The 18,031-nt window shown below is 43.7% G+C and overlaps 1 protein-coding gene across 3 annotated transcripts in view; it reads right to left on the reverse strand.

Annotated features, from left to right (window-relative positions):
• Window positions 1-2,343: 2,343 nt before the first annotated feature.
• Window positions 2,344-18,031, reverse strand: part of CSNK2A2 (casein kinase 2 alpha 2) — a 38,977-nt gene continuing 23,289 nt past the window's right edge. For 2 of the 3 annotated variants that reach the window (XM_069087599.1, XM_069087601.1), the window contains 6 exons: window positions 16,164-16,247; window positions 15,446-15,556; window positions 15,159-15,260; window positions 13,265-13,365; window positions 12,385-12,533; window positions 9,118-10,837 (listed from right to left, as the gene is read on the reverse strand). In XM_069087599.1, the coding sequence (XP_068943700.1) occupies window positions 10,761-10,837; window positions 12,385-12,533; window positions 13,265-13,365; window positions 15,159-15,260; window positions 15,446-15,556; window positions 16,164-16,247 (624 nt within the window). In that variant the 3' untranslated portion in view covers window positions 9,118-10,760. Of the gene's footprint in view, window positions 4,399-9,117; window positions 10,838-12,384; window positions 12,534-13,264; window positions 13,366-15,158; window positions 15,261-15,445; window positions 15,557-16,163; window positions 16,248-18,031 lie in introns of those variants that run through there. The other variant, XM_069087600.1, reaches the window with a different exon arrangement.

Consider the following 18,031-nt stretch of genomic DNA (forward strand, 5'->3'; position numbering starts at 1 on the left):
AAATGACTGTGGTTCATCACTAATGCTGGTCTTAAATTTATCAGCAGGGAACTCTGGGTGACAAGGCATCTGAGGAGAGGTGCTTTTAAAACCTATAGCCTTCCAACACATCTTAAACAAGCAGAGTACTCAGGAACAATTGAGTTTCAAATCTCAGACACTTTACTAGCTTGTGACCCTCGGTAGGTCACTTAACCTATCTACCTCAGTTCCCCCATCTGTAAAATGGGAACAAAAATCACATCTGTCTCCCAGGGTTGTTATGAGGATTAAATAAGGTATTTGTGAAGTGCTTAGCAAACTTTCAAGTCCTATATAAATGTTGGCCATCATTATAGCAAACAGAGTGTTGGACTTGGGAGTTACAGGTTTTGGATGCCACCTTGGACACTTATTAGTTGCATGAGTCTGGAAAAATTGTTTCATCTCTGTTTTCAGTCTCCTCAGTGGAGTAAAGTTTTTCTGGTAAAGTGGAAATAATGCAAATTGCATCTAACTCCCCTGAGGACCGAAACAGATAGGAGATAAAGAGCTCTGAAAATCTTAAAGCTCCTAAGTTTTGTTGTGATAACTGCTCACCCAAGAACTTCTCACAGTTGGGCGGGTATCTTCTCATTCATCCTCACCAACCCCTTGGGAGGATTGGTGGCAAATATCCCAAGTCAAACTGTTACTTCTCCCTGGAAGGTCCCACCTTTCCCCCTCTCTACCTCTGAAATTCCTATAGAATTTCTAAAGCCCAACTCAAATGGGTCATTCTAAGGGGTAATGACCTTCTCCCACCTCCAGTGAACAGTGTTTGTGTATCTATTGTTGTAAGATGTGTAAGATCTGTGTTTGTGCTCTACCTTCTGGCAAAACTCTGATTCCACAACTGCAAAGATTACTTTGTCTCTTTCCTTAGGGCCCAGTGTAGAGTAGGGATTTAATAAAATGTTTATTGGATTGAAAATATATCAGAAACCTAGGAACAAAGAAATTAAAAGTAGTTGCAAAGTCCTTTAGTAAGTAGGTTATCAAACTGAAACCTGAGGGAAAGATGGAATTCTTTCCTGTGGTCGGTTATAGGCATGCATCTTTCTTAAAAAAGTAAGCAGGAAGAGGTGCCTTTTGTCTTCTCCATTTTCACTTGGGGTTGTTTAAGCAGGGCCCTGGGGGGTTTGTGATGGGTACTATTACCTGAACAAATATACCTAAATATCTCATTCTCAAGCCAAAAGACCCAAAATGGCACCTGCTCCCTTCCAGGCTCATTTCTACTAAATGAGCATTTTTCCAACCACCTGAAACCTCCCCATTTGACATCTGCCTAAATGTAAATGTGGTTATCCGAACTCTAGAGTTAAAATTCAGTAAACTCCAGAGGGTCCCTCTTACTTCCAGGACCAAATATCAACTCCTGGGTTTGGCTTTTTAAATTCATCATAATCTGGTCCCTTCCTTCCTTTCCAAGCTTCTTAACCTTATTCCCCTTCCACATAGTCTGATCTAAAGACACTGGCCTACTTGGCACTCTCAGCATCTGTGTCCCCCATGACTACAACCCATTCCCCTCTGGATCTCTGTCTCCCAGCCTCGGTAAAGTCCTATTTTCTACAAGAAGTCTTTCCCAAGTCACCCTAATGCTAGTGCCTTCCCCCTGCTGATTATTGCCAATTTATCCTGTATATATCTTATTTGTATATAGTTGTTTGTATGGTGCCTTCCTTCATTAAACCAGGAGCTGAAAGCAGGGACTGGATTTTTTTTTTGGTCTTTCTTTGTATCTTCAGGGCTTAGAACAATAATTGGAATATAGCAGGTGCTTAATAAATGCTAACAGTTGATTTAAAATTTAACTGAAAAGGGATCCTGGGGTCATAGAATGTTAGAGCTAGAAAGGACCATCTAGCCTAGTTGGAGATTGTCTAGTCCTGGGGTTCTTAATCTTTTTTATTGTGCATCATTGGACATTTTGGGGAGTCTGGTGAAGCTATGGGCCCCTTCTCAGAATGATATTTACAAATAATTGAATAAAATACTAAACTTCAGGTGGAGATTAGTGAAAATAAAGATGTCATTCCCCTTCCTCCTACCTCCATCTAAGTTCACAGATCCACTAAAATCTATCCCTGAACCAAGGGGTTTTAGAACCTTAGGTTAACACTGATCCAGACCAACCCCCCTCATTTGATAGGTGCAGAAACTGTGAAGGATCCCAACCTGGATTAAAAGGACAGAGTCTATGTTAAAGATCCACATGATGCCTCATGGAAAAAAATAAAAGACAACCCATAAGCTGCACACGCCATCTATAACAGTATTCTTTGGATTGATACATATATCCACACACAGGCCAACACATGGATAATAAATACATGTTTTATATATACACGCACATACAAAGAACCACATCTGTAAGGTTTAGAAGGTATGAAACGTACGGTACAGGGAGGTACTTGTTATAAAGAGGTACTATAATGCATTTTCAAAGAGTCAGGAAGTGAAAAAAAATGATGAGCAGAACCTTGAATCAGAGGTAGCCTTACAACAAAGAGATTAAATATAGGGGATGTCGGAAGAAAACAAAGCAAGAGAGGGAGCTGGGAAACACAAAATTCAGTTGTACAGAGTCCTACTGGGTCTTAAAATAAGTTTTAAGTATCTACTTTTGTTAATACTCCAGGTTTTAGCTCATTGGCTGAAAATGCCTACAGCCTCAAGCTCCAATACTTCTGAGAAGTCACAGATAAGATAGGAACCTACCCCACTTGGCAGATAACTCTCCCTACTCCTTCAGAAAAAAAAAAAATGGGTATACACACTTGCTTACAGTTACATTATTTCAAGATAAGCACTTGTTGAAACAAAGGAAAAATAATGCCATGGGGGACCGACTAGCAATGGAGACCTAGGTTACATCATAACTGATCTGCTCCAATTAGAAGCCCAGGAACTCTCTTTTTCTTTCCCTAGTGCTTCTTACTACCAGAAGGAAAGACAGAATTCAGAAAAACAGATCAGCTCACACTTTCACGTACTTTCTTCTCAACTGCTCCTGTCTGTGTTGGAAGGGTGAGGGGCAGGAGAGGCCTCTCTGTAAATTCCTTGACTATACTTTTGCTCAAGGTTAAAAAAAAGCCTATTTTAAAACAAGTGTTTCCCAATTTTGTCCCCCTTGCCCATGTGGGACAGTCACTTTGTTTTTCTGATTCATTGGTCTTATAAATTCTACTTCACTGAAGCCTTCAAGCTTCAGATTGTGGTCAGAGGTGGACAGTCCCACAGATCTGTGACCCCCCACCCAGGACAAAAGACTCATTCTCTCCAAAGCTTCTAACTCTTATGGCAAAATTCTATTTCAGAAGTATTAGGGGTGAGGCGGGGATGGAATAGGGAAGAAGGAAGGTGTGGAATGGACTGTGTGTGTTGAGGGAAGAGGATGATGGGAAGCAAAGTGAAAAGCTAAATAATCTTCCTGAGTTCACTGTTGAGAGCTAAGCAAGCTTTATTCGCTGGCCACAGATGACAGCCAGTGATACAACCTGCTAGGGGAAGAAGAGATTCTCCCCTGTGATGAGACAGGCTGTTCTTAGTCATCAAGGCCTGTGAAGATTAACAAGGGAAAGTGAAGGGAACCATGTGAAACCTGTACGTTTCACTGAATGTTCCTGCTCCCCGTTCTCCTAGGTCAGCCCAGTCCCTAGAACGAGCTCACCCAATCCCTCAAACATCTGACACCTTTCTGAGGAGTCCTCTATACAAAACTGCTCTGACACATTCTCTTCCTAGGTCTGTCCTTTTTCCATTCTGGCCAAGGACACGGCATGGCCCCATCTGCCGGGGCCACTATTTCAACAACCATTTTGGGAATTCTCAGCTGCCCCTCTGGGTCTCAGCTCATTGCTCCTTCCATACTGAAAACTCTTCATACATTTCTTTTAAAACTTTTATTCAATAATATATAATTTTTTAATTATAATATATAACTGTCCATCATGCCATATATTTCCCCCATTTCCCCACTGTGGAGTTCATGGCCAGCTAGATAATACAGTTTGCTGGGGAAGGGGGAGTGGGGGGAACCATGGGACCAAAGGTCAATGGGTTGAGATGGGGATATAGGAAGTGGGGGAGCAACATTAACCAACAACCATTTTGCATACCCTTCACATTTTCCATGCTTTCTGGGTCAGAAGGAAGTCAACAGGAAGTCAAAGGCGTATGAACCTTTTACATTCAGAAGTAAGGTTTGTTTTATAGACTGTTGGTCGCCATTCAGCTGGTGTGGTTCCTGCTCTCGTAACCTGTCACCGTGACGTGTCTGTCCGCTGCATGTGGTCTCTGTACACACGTTTTTAAGACATTTGATTTGGTTCTTGTTCTGCTTATGGAAAAGTGGGAGAAACAGCATCAGACCTGGGGAGAGAGATGGGAGGGAAGAGATGGTTAATGAGGCCTCAGTGTGCTTTGAAGGCATGCCTCCATTATCTGGGCTGGTTGGCTGATGGGATACCAACTCTATTCAGCTCCAAGTGCCAGTTAAAGAGCAAAGTGGTCATTTTCTTGGATGAGTGTAGGATTACTCCAGGGTTTCTTCTAGTCCCCTTCTCCCCCTTGCTTCTCAATAGCAAGCTTTGTGCCAGCATGCCCATCAGTGGAATGGGGTTCAGTGATTTGATGCTGTACTATGGACTAACATGCTTCTCCATACCTCTTAACACAACTATGAGCTAGTCTTCCCCAGATTCTGGAGGCTGTTTTGGGGTTCAGCAGTCCCTCTACCATCATGCAAAGCCTGGCAACATCAGCAAACTCTGTAGCCACTCTAAGACTAAGAATACCCAGAAGAAAGGGTTATGTCACTTTTTAGCTATGATGGTAAAGTCTGATTATTCTATTTGGGGGGGAGGGGGTGCGGGGAGGAGGGAATTTGGTTTTGAGGTCCAAGAAATAAGAGATATGTTTCCTCTCCTCCCTCCTCTGCATTTGGGTGGCAAAACTGTAAGGACGGCAACACACCAAAAAGGAAATCTTGAAAGCTGTCTACACAAGTGAATTAAAGGACCAGAGATGGGCCACCCTCAAGGTTCTCTGGCAAGTCAGTGTATATAATGAATTCATTTTTGTAAAACTTTTATTTTTAGGATAAAAATTAGTTTGGTCCCTACTCAGACATTAATGAATCTACAAAAGCATTCGTGTGAAATCTGAGGAAAAATAATTAAGCCTCATTAATACTCCAGTATGTGGGAAGGTAGGAAATATAACCCTAAACGAAATCTTTGCCTTGGGAGCTTTTCCTTATGGGGGCTGGACGGAATGAGGGTGTGCAGGGAAGAGGATATATGAAACTCAATATATATGAATATATCAGATATATGAAACTCAAGGAAGCTGAACTTTCATGATTCCAACTTTGAAAGGGAAAATAATTTTTTGAGAATTATGCACATGGTTCAACTTAAAAATGAAAAGCAAAAACTTATTGCCAACCAGAATTCCATAAAAGCAGCATTTCAGGCCACCTATGTCACCCAAAAGTGAGCAACAGAGTAAGACACTCAATTTGAAGAGTCGGGCGTGCCTGAGTTATTTCTTCCAAGTGATGCTATCTATAGTAAAAGGGCAATTCCTAACAGGATCCGCCTCCCTCCAACTCCTTTAAATCATGGGAATCAAATGCAAACACAATGTACATCATCTTAGAGTTAAGTCTCAAGAAATGGGAAATGCAAGAGTTAAGGTTCTCATAGCAACCAAGTCTCCCCACATCAACAATTTGGTTGTTAAAATTTTTATTTATGAAAACAGGCTTGATTAAACATGGCATTCCCTCCCCCCCACCCCCAAAAGGGCAGATGTAGCAGCACAGATTATACAAGTGACATATCATCGGATCTTAAGGAGTCATTTGTCTTAACTAGATCACAGCTTGGGCATGAATTTTTTCAGTCAGCAGGAGACAGTCAGCATCCTAGTTCTTGATGGCTTATCCGCACTTTCCAGGTGGGCTTCACAATTTGTCCCCAAAATGTTAAGCGCCATTTTCAGCCAAGATTCAGCAGGAAAAAACCTGCCAATTTGTTGGTACTGTAAAAGACCACTTAAAAAAAAAATCCCTACTCACTTAGGGGTTAAGGATCGCATTTATAGAAAACTTTATTATTGCTCGCTATTTCTTTCCCCAAGTGCATGCATCACTTATGTATTCCTACTGAGGTGTTTCCAGGGTATGGGGGTTTTAATTCCTTTAAGAAATCCATATAGCTAATAGCCACATTTGGTCTAGCAAACTTTGGAGACCACACAGGACTACATCTCCTCACTTCTACTTCCCAGTTTTTCATCCAGCTGTTTCCCACATATATATGTGGGATATATATATTTTTGGTTTCTCTGGAGCTCTCAGATTAAGCTGCTGCATTAATGGTGACCAGGGTGCTTTAAATAGCCTCTAGGCTTTTAAAGCTGCTAGCTCTCTTTTGGGCAGGAGGAGCCGCATGCTCACAAAAGGTATCACAGATTTCTGCTCCTAAACATAGGTTTCATCAGACCTGGCAACGACAAGTTAACCAGGATCATCTGGGTTTTACTGAGCAAGCTATTGGAAATCTCCCACCCCCAGCCCAACAGATGCCCATGCCATGCCCCTCCATAGTTTGGAAGCAGCCCTTCCCCCCACCCCAGGTTTCCATCCCACCCTTATTAACCAAATAAGCACACCCTTCAGACACCTGAGAGCCCTGTTCAGTCTCTTGTATGAGGTCAGTACCATCCTAGATTTCTATTACTTCACCCGCATGGGTTCTAAAAGAATGCCACTGTAACTTACACTTTCGGAAAGCTCAGTCTGACATACAGTCCCAAGTTTGCCTTCTCTGAAGAGTACTTCCTGGCATCCCTCTCCTCCCCTCAGAGCCTCTTTCTTCACTTGCTTGGCCTGTAGTACACAGAATTCTTTTAATTCACACATCCCCCAAATCATTCTTTACCCTGGCACCACCATGCAGGACCTCTGCCTAAGGCCCCCATGTTTCCTTAGTTCCTCTCCAAACACAGCATTCCAGAATAGTGCAGGTCCAGTGGCCCAGCAGGCACATCAAGGACACTTTCATGGCTCACAAAACACTTAATTTACATAGGTTATTTTATCTGATCCTCACAACAACCCTGTGAGGTAGGTGCCTCATTAACTCCATTTTGCAGATGAGGAAACTGAGGTTCAGAGGGCTGAGACGGGGCTTATCCAGGGCCACATAACTAGAAGTACCTGAGACAGGGGTCTCAAATTCAGATCTTGTGACTCCTAGCCAGCGTTCAGCACTAAAATCATCCAAACAAAGCCTATTGCTTTGCTCAAGACCCTTCCTCTCCTGGGCCTCACTGTCCTCCTCTGTAAAAGTGGGGTTGGACTAGATGACCTCTGACATCCCTTCCAGTTCTAGAGCCAGGATCCTATTACTAGCCAAAATTGTTTGCCCCGAGACTTGAAGCGTCTGCAGAACAGAGTACTTGGGCTAGGACACTCAGATGTCTCTGAAATGATTGACAAAGGAAACCAAGGAGGTTTGGACTTGGGTTTCTTAATTCTCTTGTACTCTAATGACCCACAATCTGGGCAGGAACAAAGGTGAGGATTGATCTAACTCAGGGGTGGGGAACCTGGGATCCAATCTGAGATTTGATCTATGAAGTTTGAATTCAGTCAAGGGCCACACTTGAGGACCTAGAGGGCCACATGTGGCCTTCATGTGGCAGGTTCCCCCCACCCCTGGCATTATTACTGTCAAGTTCCAGGGCAGGACACCCTTCTGTGACTAAGGCTAATGCAGACCAGAAGTGAAATATCACAAGTACTTCATTAATTCTTACGGTTACTCAGCAGCCCCAGAAACTCTTGCATAACACTCTTGCTCTGAAGTCATGCTTATTCACTGCTAATAACCATCACATCCATGAAGTCCCACCCAGCTGTGTCTAGGAACACGGGCAGTACCTGAGACACTAGTGCAGCCCTAGCTTAGCAGCAGCAGCACCGCTCTGCTCTCGCCACACTCCTCTGCCTTTCTTTAGAAAACACAGACAGAGCCAAAGGCACTTTGCTTCTGCTGCCATTAGACAGGATTCCAGATTAAAGTGACTGGCGGTGATCTAGCCCAAGAACCTCCAGGAAGGATGCTCTGCATGTCACCAAGGTCTCTTCTAAGATAAATCAGTCACAATGTATAAAGTGATGCCCTTTGGGGCGTCTATGATTGGCCACATTAAGTCCAGAGCTCTGACAGCTAAGGGGGATTAGCCACTGCAGACAGAACTGCTCTGAGGCAGAGGTATGTGAATGTCCAGATCATACCGACTACGCTGCAGGACGAGCAGGAAGCCCGGAGATGCAGACGGGGCCTGCTGGGGAAGTGCTCCAACAAAAAGCTGGGCTGCTCTGTGCTCGTACCATCTAGTCTGTGTCAAAGCTGAGGTTAAAGATGTCAGGCCAATGAAGAGGGGCTGCAGACACTGAGGAATAAGGCAAGGCAAGCAAAGGGAGATCAAGCAGAATGCTCTGCTTCTCAACATGCTTCTGTTGCTTTGGGGAGAAAATGAAGCCAAGGAAGGAAACGTGCCAGGACCACTTCAGGCCTGGCCTAGCGCTCCCCCATCCTAGGGGTGGGCTCTCCAGGGTCCCACAGAGGATGCTATTTCTGGGCCAAAGGGGAGGGGCAGAAAGCTAAAGAAATAACAACCCATTTCCCTTAGAGCAGCCTTTCCTGGACTCTGGAACTGTCCCCTAGGAAAGGCAAAGCAGCAGGCTACTGGAAACTGTCTTGTGGCCTGACACACAGAGAGACATGTTTAGCCTGTAACTCATGTTCTCTCTTTGTTATTTTCAGGTAGAGCGAGACCCCTAGGTCAATGAGACCCCTAGGTCAATATGCGGGAGAGGTGATATGGGCCTGAGAGTGGCGGTATGAGAACCTTATCCTTCTGCATTTCCTGGCTCTTGAATCTGTTTCCTTGTCTGTAAATTCAACTTGACAGGGATGGGGTTTGTGTTTAGGTTTTTTGTGTTTTTTTTTTTGCATTTTAAATTCCCACAGACCAGAAGACAAAATAGAATTTACATTTATAGATAGGACCTGCTACCAATACCAATATGACTTTATTGGAATATGGAATGTAAACAGATGTTTCAAACAAACAATCTAACCTTATATAAAAAAAGTATGGCATTATTAAATAGTTAATAAAGAAATCCTACAGGGTGGTAGACACCATTAGTTCTAGCCTAAATATGTCAAGTCTCCACTGTTGCTGGATAGTTTTTCATCCCAGCAGAGCCCTCCAAGAGGCAGCTGTGATCGACAGGCCTAACCCATGTTAAACAGTGCTGGTGACGGGCACGCCCATAAAATGAATCACAGCCCAAGAGTTCAAAATCTAGCTTACTCTGCTAACACACATGGATTAGCATCCTGGATTCAAATCTGTTCACACCTGCTCCAATGGTGCCGTTCCATTGCTTAACTGAAGTCCTACGTATTCCTTTCCCCCAATCCCTCCCTCAGTAATTGAGGTTATGTCAGGGCCTTTCCAACACTACTCCAGATTCTTGACACGTGAATGATATTTATCTCATTCAAGTAGAATACTTTAGGTTTATGCATCTAATACATCAGAACTTGAAAGAATACATTCCTCCGATTTCCGTGAGAAGTCATTTCTTTGACTTCTTTGTCTTTGTCAGGGGGAAAGGAGAAAACGGCATCGGAAGAAAGGTTCCCTGTCGATACTTTGCCCAAAGTCTTTTCTGAACAAACTAAGGTGGCGCACTCTCTTCTTTCCTTTTATAAACCAGAGGGTGGTCACTAGTTTTAACCCAGTTACCCCAATTAAGAGGCACTGACTTTTTTTCCTTGATAGTGCTGGCCTATGTTTCAGTATTAAAATATGTGTATATGGAGGGTCTGGGGCAAGGAAATCCTGTGAGATTCTACCACCAACTCAGAAAAAGGCTAAGCCAGAAGAAAAAAAAAACAACCCGTGACCTTACAAGCATACAAACCAGTGCTGGCTGCAGTGAGCTTTGGGGCACACACACTTACACATAACTTTTTGAGAATGACTGCCCTGGGCAGTGACATCAAGAGACTGAAAGTGATGACAGATGGCACCCAAGAGGATTGTTTTGCAGCAAAGATCTCAGTTCATTCGAATATTCTTGCAGACTTAAAGGAAAACTGCAGTGATGAGGGACAATCCCTGGAGAGCTCAAGCCATTAAGAAAATATGTAAAACATGAATTTGTAAAGAGCTTAAAAAAAAGGAAAGAAAGAAATACTGTCACTTTTACTATCTCCTTTGGGTCAGTGGTGGCTGACATTTTGCTAAATCCTGAGCCTGGATCTCGCCAAAGGAAACCAGGACCACAATGGAATAGATAGGAAGTCAGACAGTCAGAGTTTGTTGGCTGGTCAACTGAACAGTGGTTTCCTGTAAAATGAAAATCGTATTACAACAACTCTGAACTTCTCATCTCCCATTCATTCCAAAGGAGAGGCCTTTTCCTAGATCTTAAAGTATGCCAGACTATTGGCTATTCCCTTCTTACTGGGAATTCTTTTTCTGATAAGACTAAAAAAAAAAAATTCCTTAACTCTTCTTTGCATTTAGAAGAAACGATCAGAATTTCTCATATCACACTGTAGTTTTCCTTCAAGATTTTTTTTTGGTTGGATGTTTTATTGGTTATCATCAATCTTGAATTACCCGTCGTTTTCCAGTCTTCATCGTGCTGCTGTGAGACCACTGGAGAGCACAGAATTTTCTGAGCTTGGCTGGGACTGCTCCTTCACCACAGGGTCTACAAAAGAGTAAGACTAATGTCAGCCAGAAGGGAAAGGTGAAGTAGGTGGACAAGGCCTCTTAGATCACTTTCCCATTTCAAATACTAAGAGATCCAGAAAGTTGGTAAAAAGTGTGGTTAGCCAACAAGAAGGGATTAATATGATGGTGAAGAATACTACTCAAAAGGAAAAAGAAAATTTCACAAAAATAGGTTAATAAAACTGCCCCTTCAATCAATTAAATTTTTTTCAGGTACACATTGTTCTCTCTCTCCTACCTCCCCACCCTCTCATACCCTGACACATATAGTTAAGCAAAACAAACTTCACGTTCAAATCTGTCAGGAGGTGGACGGCAATCTTGCCACAAGGCCTCGGGATGGTGGCTGGTTACTGTATGGATCGGAGTTCCTGAGTTTTTCCAAGTTTTCTGTCTTTACAGTATTGTTACTCTATAAATTATTGTCCTGATTCTGTTCGCTTCCTTCTGCCTCAATTCATAAAAGTCTCCTCAGGTTTCGTGAAACCCTCTGCTTCACCACTACTTACAGCACCACTGTACTCCATCGCCTCCCTACGTTTTAACTTGTTCAGCCATTCCTGCAATTTATTTTGGATCTGGATGCTAGTATTTCCCAGACCTGTTGAGACCTCTGAATATAAATATACCCAAAGGCTAAAGGAAACCCTGGCTCCTCCTTTGTGGTTGGATCTCATGACTCGGGAAATTTGCTGTTAATACAATGTTTACCAGACAATAATAATAGCTGACCTATAGATGTAACTTAAAGCTATCTCCTTTGATCTTCACAGAAGTCCTAGGAGGTAGATACTTCAGGTTTGATCCTTGTTTTAAAAATAAGGAAAAGGAAGATCGGAGATGCTAAGCTCTTTGTCCACATCAGGAGAGCAATGAGAGAGGTAGGAGCCTGCCAGTCCAGCTCCTGCCTGCACTACACAACGTTCTGCCTTGCGTCTCTACTCCTTACACAGCCTATGGCACAGAGGCCAAGCAGAAGACTGCAAACTCAAGGTGGCTAGCAGCTTCCATCCCAACTGACAGAGTGAATTTAGGCATAGTTAGCATTATTTAGCACACCTCAAGGTTCAAATAACTAAAAATTCTCGACAGTGAAGCCTCCACCTAAACCACACATGCCTGAATACTAAAGTCATAAGAAATTAGGCCAGTAAGAATTTTATTTGCTTTCCTTTATGCAAACACTTCTCATTTCTTTCTTTAACAAGTGATTTATCCCACTCTGAAATACATACTATCTTTATCTCTTTTATGTGAATATTTTAATATAGTTTTTGGTAAGAAGCTATCCCGTCTCTGCGGGAAACAGGATTAACTGCTTTCTATAGCTTTTAAGTTAACAAACAATGTTGCCCAGTTCTGTAGATAACGCCATTTCTTCAAGGGAAAGCAGGCACCTTACAGACCTCACTGGTGCGAGACAGAAGAGCCTTGTTAATGATGGCTTTTAAGAACAGTTCAACCAAAGCTTCTACAATTCATCGCTTGATTGAACTGACCTATCTCTATATACACTGCACTTACAGAAATAAGGGTGCTCCATGGCCTCTTTGGCAGTCAGCCTTTGTTGATGGTCATAGCGCAGAAGCTTGTCCAGAAGGTCCAGGGCCTCAGGACTGACGAGATGTCTATTCTCACTGTGGATGAAGTTTTCCCAGCGTTTTCGAGAGTGTCTGAAGGATGAATGAAGCCTTAGTGTCTGAACCGAAACAACTCCCAACTAGACCTACAACTTACATTAATAGCCTCTTTCGTTAATTAAACCTTCCAAATTTGATATAGAGCTTTTCTTCTATACTTAAAACTTTTCCCCCTAACTCTTCATTTAGTTTTAAGATATAGCAATATAAACAAATCCACCTTCATTATGACTTTTAGGATCTATTCCCTGGCATCTCAGGGATTCCTTCCTAGAAGCATGTGCAATGCCTGGCAATTTGGTGTACCTTTAAAATTAGATTTTTTTCTAAACTGTCACATTGTACTAAATTTACTCCACAAACTGCTAGTGACTTTACAATCACTCTAATATTCAGCAAAGCTTTCTTCATGGAAAAAGCTGGTAGGTTTTTTCCCCCTCATTTTTCTCTTTACATTTTCTCTTTATTCAACTAACTCTATGGGGTTTGCTCAGGATTATTAATGTTGACTAATCACGTTTCCCATATGAATCTGCTTCTGAATGAACAAAAGCATTCATATTGTATGGAGAAGCAGTTTGGATTTCCACAAGACAAGTAAATGGTATTTGCATGTTTTATAAAGAGAATCTAAAATTTCCAGAGTTTTAATTTCAATGTAAGTGTAAAGCTGAAAGAAGCAATCTTAAAAATGCACTTTTATCAACTGTCACCTCCCTCTAAAATCAGACAAGCCACCAAAGCCCTCCCACTCTCTTACTTACTGCCCCAGGATGTTGTTGAACTGTGGGTCCAGGTCTATGTGATACTTCTTCAGGTATCCGTATAACTCGTCTGTCCCGAGCACTTTGGCAATCCGGACGAGCTGAAACACAGCACTAAGATTTAACAAAACCGCCGTGCACCAAATTCCCTGCCAGCTCTCGAGGAAGTTGCATTAGGAGGACTGCCACAATGACTGATGCGTCTCTGCCAAATTAAGTCATTATCATCAACTACACTGAGAAAGAATTTGGTATCCAAGCTTCCCAGCGCACTATGCATTATTGTTCATTTTAACCAAGCAAATGTTAAACACTGTGAAGGCCTACACTAAAGTGGTGGGGTGTCCGAGGAGAGAAAGGGCTGCATTGGGGAGAGGCTTCAAAATGAATGGACAGGCCCTGGCAACAGTCTGATTGTGAGGGTTGTATGCCTGGGGGACTGGGAAGATGGTGCTGTCCTTGACAGTAATAGGGAAGACAGGAAGGAGGGAAGGGATTGGGGTAAATAGAATGAGTTCTGTTCTGGAAATACTAAGTTTAAGATGTGTACTGGATGTTCAATGTGAGATGTCTGGAAGGCAGCTCAAGATGCGAGACTGAAGACCAGAAGAGAGACTAGGGCAGGAATCATCAGCACAGAGATGGTAATTAAATCCATGGGAGCTGATGAGACCCCCAAGTGAAATGTATACAGGAGGAAGAGAAGAGGGCCCAGAACAGAACCCTGAGGGACACCTATGGTTAGAGGGTATGATCTGGATGAGGATCCAGCAAAGGAGACTGAGAAGAGGCAGTCAGGTAGGAGAAGAATCAGGAGAGGGTATTGTCCTGAAAACCAAGAAAGAAGAGAGTATCAAGGAGGAGAGGGTGACCGCCAGTGTCAAAAGTGGCAGAGAGGTCAGGCAGAATGAGGATACAGGAAAAGTCACTGGATTTGGCAACTCAGAGATCGAGGGTAACTTTGGTGAGCAGCTCTGGTGGAATGATGAGGTCAGAAGCCAGAATGTAAGAGCTTAAAAAGAGAGTCTGGAGAGAGGACTGTCATAGTCTACCATGACAGACTGAGTAACTGTGAGCTGTTACTGAAATGAGACTGGAAGAGTAAGCTGGAGGTCGATTGTGGAGGGCTGTACTCTGAAGGTCAGATGCCTCTTCACACTTTCTTTGGCAGAGATGGGGAGCCATTGCAAACATTAAAGGGATCCCTACATGCCCTCTGCTGTTCTGAGAAGTGACAGGACACAATGAGGGCATTAAGGCTGCGTCACATTTGTATGAGTCCCAGTTCTCAAAGAGATCTGACCCTCCCATGCCTGAAAGCTCCACAGCACAGGTGCCAAAACTGCAACATGGTCGGTCTGCTCAAAGTCCCCTGGCAGTAGAGTCAGGGGCCAGACCTGCAGCCTCTACCACACCCCTTCTCTAATTCAGGGAGCAGGGGTGGCAGAGAGGCCCCCGACTCCTCCAGGGGGCACAGGCACCATAATTCAGCGGCCAGAATGCTAGGCTTTATGCCCTAGCTATCCCCCCCAAACCACTGTGACAGGACAGGCAGCTGGAGGGCAAGGGGATGGGGTGAGGTTGGGGGAAATCTCAAAGAGACTTCTCAAAGAACAGGTTTAATCTAGCCCTGTTCTTTTTGAGCTGCGACCACGGGCATGTCAGGTAAGGTCTCAGAACCAGTTTTCCCTTCTGGGGCCATCTGATGGGGGCTGGGGAGTGGGGGAGCAGAATAACAGAAGAGGCCAGCCTGCAATGAGAAAGGTCTGATCTTCAGTTCTGCCTGTAACACACACTAACTGGAGGGGGAACGCGTCCCTCAGTCTCCCTCAGGACCCAGGCAGCTCTCTAAAGCTGGCAGAGCACAAAGGTCTGCCCAATGGTGCCTCCTCACCTGGTCGTAGTTGTCTTGGCCATGGAAGAAGGGCTCCTTTCGGAAGATCATGCTGGCCAGCATACAGCCTAAGCTCCACATGTCCAGACTGTAGTCATACATCTGAGGAGACCAGGAAGGCCATAGTGAGGGAGGCTGGCAGGAGCCTGTGCCCATTAGCCCTGCTCTCCCAGTCTTCACTGGGACAGCCCACTCAGAAGTTATCCATGAGAAAAGACTAAAGAAACAAATGCTATGGACTAACCCAAACCAACAACTAGGCAGGAAGAGCCCTCCTGCAGTTTTACCTGATAGTCCACGAGCAGCTCTGGCCCTTTGAAGTACCTAGAGGCCACACGCACATTATACTCCTGAGCAGGATGGTAAAATTCTGCCAGACCCCAATCTATTAGTCGAAGCTAAAGACAGGACAAAAATAGAAATACATCAAGAATGTTTTTAGATTGCTGCTCCTGAAGATAAATGGCCCAACACATTGCAACAGGCCACATTTTCTAACCATTTAATTTCTTTATAGTGCTCTACTTAAATACTATTAATTTTTATTAGTTAAATGGTCATAATTCCAGAGCAAAGGTCTTAGGATCTGCTTGCTATCTGCCAGGTTTTGTAAAGTTACACTAGCTTCTCATCTCCTGAGATTGTCCATAGTCTAATATTAGAAGGCCAACCCACTTACTAATGCTGCCATCAACCATCCCAGAGATCACCAGGATGACAACCAGTTTAGAAAAGCCTTACAAGTCTGGCTTGGCCTGAAGGTCTTAAAAGATGGGACAGAATCCATTAACCATCTTTTCCTTTAGGGACCCAACACAAAAACATGAATAATGATCAACAACAGGCTGAAAACTCAAATCTAGAGTAAAGGCTATACCCTCCTTGGATGTGAAGTAGTGACTTCAAAACAATCTGGAAACCAGCATTTAGAGGTGAAGAAAGAACAAGAACAAGACACACAACCAGCAGCCATATCTCAGTCTGCTTCCAGGCATAAAAGCTTACCTTTTTCTGTTGGTGATCTATCATAACATTGTGAGGTTTGACATCTCTGTGCATGATTCCCATGCTGTGACAGTAATCCAGGGCCTAATCAACAGCGAACACAAACAGAAGAGACATGATGATGTATACCCAGCCCTCCGTCCCTCTCCCTGGGACACCCTGTCCAAGGGCAGAAGGAGACGTCCTCTCATGTAAGATCAAGTAGAGAATATTGACTTCCACGTCTCAGAGGCCACACTCTTGTTAGCTGAGAGAAGTCTGAAGGGCAAGGAAAAAAGGAAAAGCAACTCTAACCCCATGGAGAATTTCTAGGACTGACAACGTCCAGCAAGCAGGAGGTGGCACACATCTCACACTGTGCTAAACCTGGTCAGAAGTGAGCGCTCCTCTCCCAGCTTCCGAGGCATCTAGCTGTGACACACATGACGTCGTGTCAATGTTGAACCTTTATTCCCCTGCCAGTCTATATGCTCTCTGAGGGCAGGGGCCAGCTGAGTATTCCTCAGAGCACAGCATTCTGAAAATAGATACCCAATCCTCCCTAGAACTTTAATCTTCATTACCTGGCAAGAATCCTGCCCTGTAATAATAGATTTAGAGCAGGAAGGAAACTGAGGCCATTTAGACCAACCTCTCATTTTACATTACATTTAGAAGTAAGTAGGGACTAGCTTCAGTGACTTGTCCAAGGTCAATGTGAAATGCCAAACTGTCAGAAGCTAAGGAAAGCTATCAAGGGAAGAAAGGAAAGCTGCATGGCTTCCCTGCTTCTACTGTAATCCCTTTTGGGACAGTCATGCTCATCCCTGTCCCAAATATTTTTCCACCTACTCAGTTCCCCCTACAATGTTTTAAAGCAAGAATCCATTTGCTTAGCTGAGTTACTCTTTATAAAAAAACACTGGATTCATGCCTAATTACAGTTCAAGTAGTCAATCATGTACAAGGCCATGAGAAGGGGAAGAAATGGGAGCTAAAGCACGTTTCTTAGCTGTGCCCTTAGCTGTCCCATGTAGGATTCCAGCCCGACATTCTGAGAATCATTATTAGCTTCCTATGACCACACCTAGAGTGGAAGGGGCTCAAGACATTTTAAGTCTATTGCCTTAGAAAGGGAAAAATGCTCCTGTGCAAACTCTTCTGAGGAGCTGGTGAAAAGAGAAAGGTCCCTTTAACCTATTGGAAAGAGACACCAAATATGCACATGACAGAGACTATCGACACAGAAGCACTTGAATTTTAGACAGTGCCCAGATAAATGGGTTGATGAAGTCTTTTGAATTCTCGCAGCTGGAGTTGTCCTGTTTTTCATCTGCAGACACACCACACCAGCCCACCCCCTGCATGCTCCCCACTCTGTGCAGAGTGGGTGCCCTGGGTTCAGCAGAAAAGTAGGGATGATTTAGTGCCAGCGTGGAGCTGCTGAAGGGCCACAGGGGACCTGCAGTCCGGGTGCAGAAACTCCTCAGAGTTCCAAACTCTCACTGTGAGGGCCACACTGCCTACAAGGAATCCCTCTGGAGAGATTACACTTTGTACTGGAGAAGTGTTACTTTAGTGAGAATCCTATGTTTTGCTGAAAGTATCTTGTGAAATCAAGGCTCCTATGGAAAGGATTCTGGATTTGAATCAGGAGCTCATACCAGAACAAGCAACCAACTCTTAATGGATACTGAGCAATCACTGTTTCAGGCTGTCCCCATCTGCATAACCAGGCCAGCCTTCCTTACTCCTAGCCTCCACCCTGTGCCTTTCTTCACTGAGATGCTGTACAGATGGATATTCTTCTCACCAATTCACTAGACAGTGTTTATTCCTTATGTTAACATGGTGTGGTTTTATTAGCCAGCCTTTGCCCAAAAAGAAAA

Source organism: Petaurus breviceps, unplaced genomic scaffold, assembly GCF_028583685.1.
Source record: "Petaurus breviceps papuanus isolate PSGF00001 unplaced genomic scaffold, PetGlider_PUasm1.0 182, whole genome shotgun sequence".
Taxonomy (NCBI): Eukaryota; Metazoa; Chordata; class Mammalia; order Diprotodontia; family Petauridae; genus Petaurus; species Petaurus breviceps.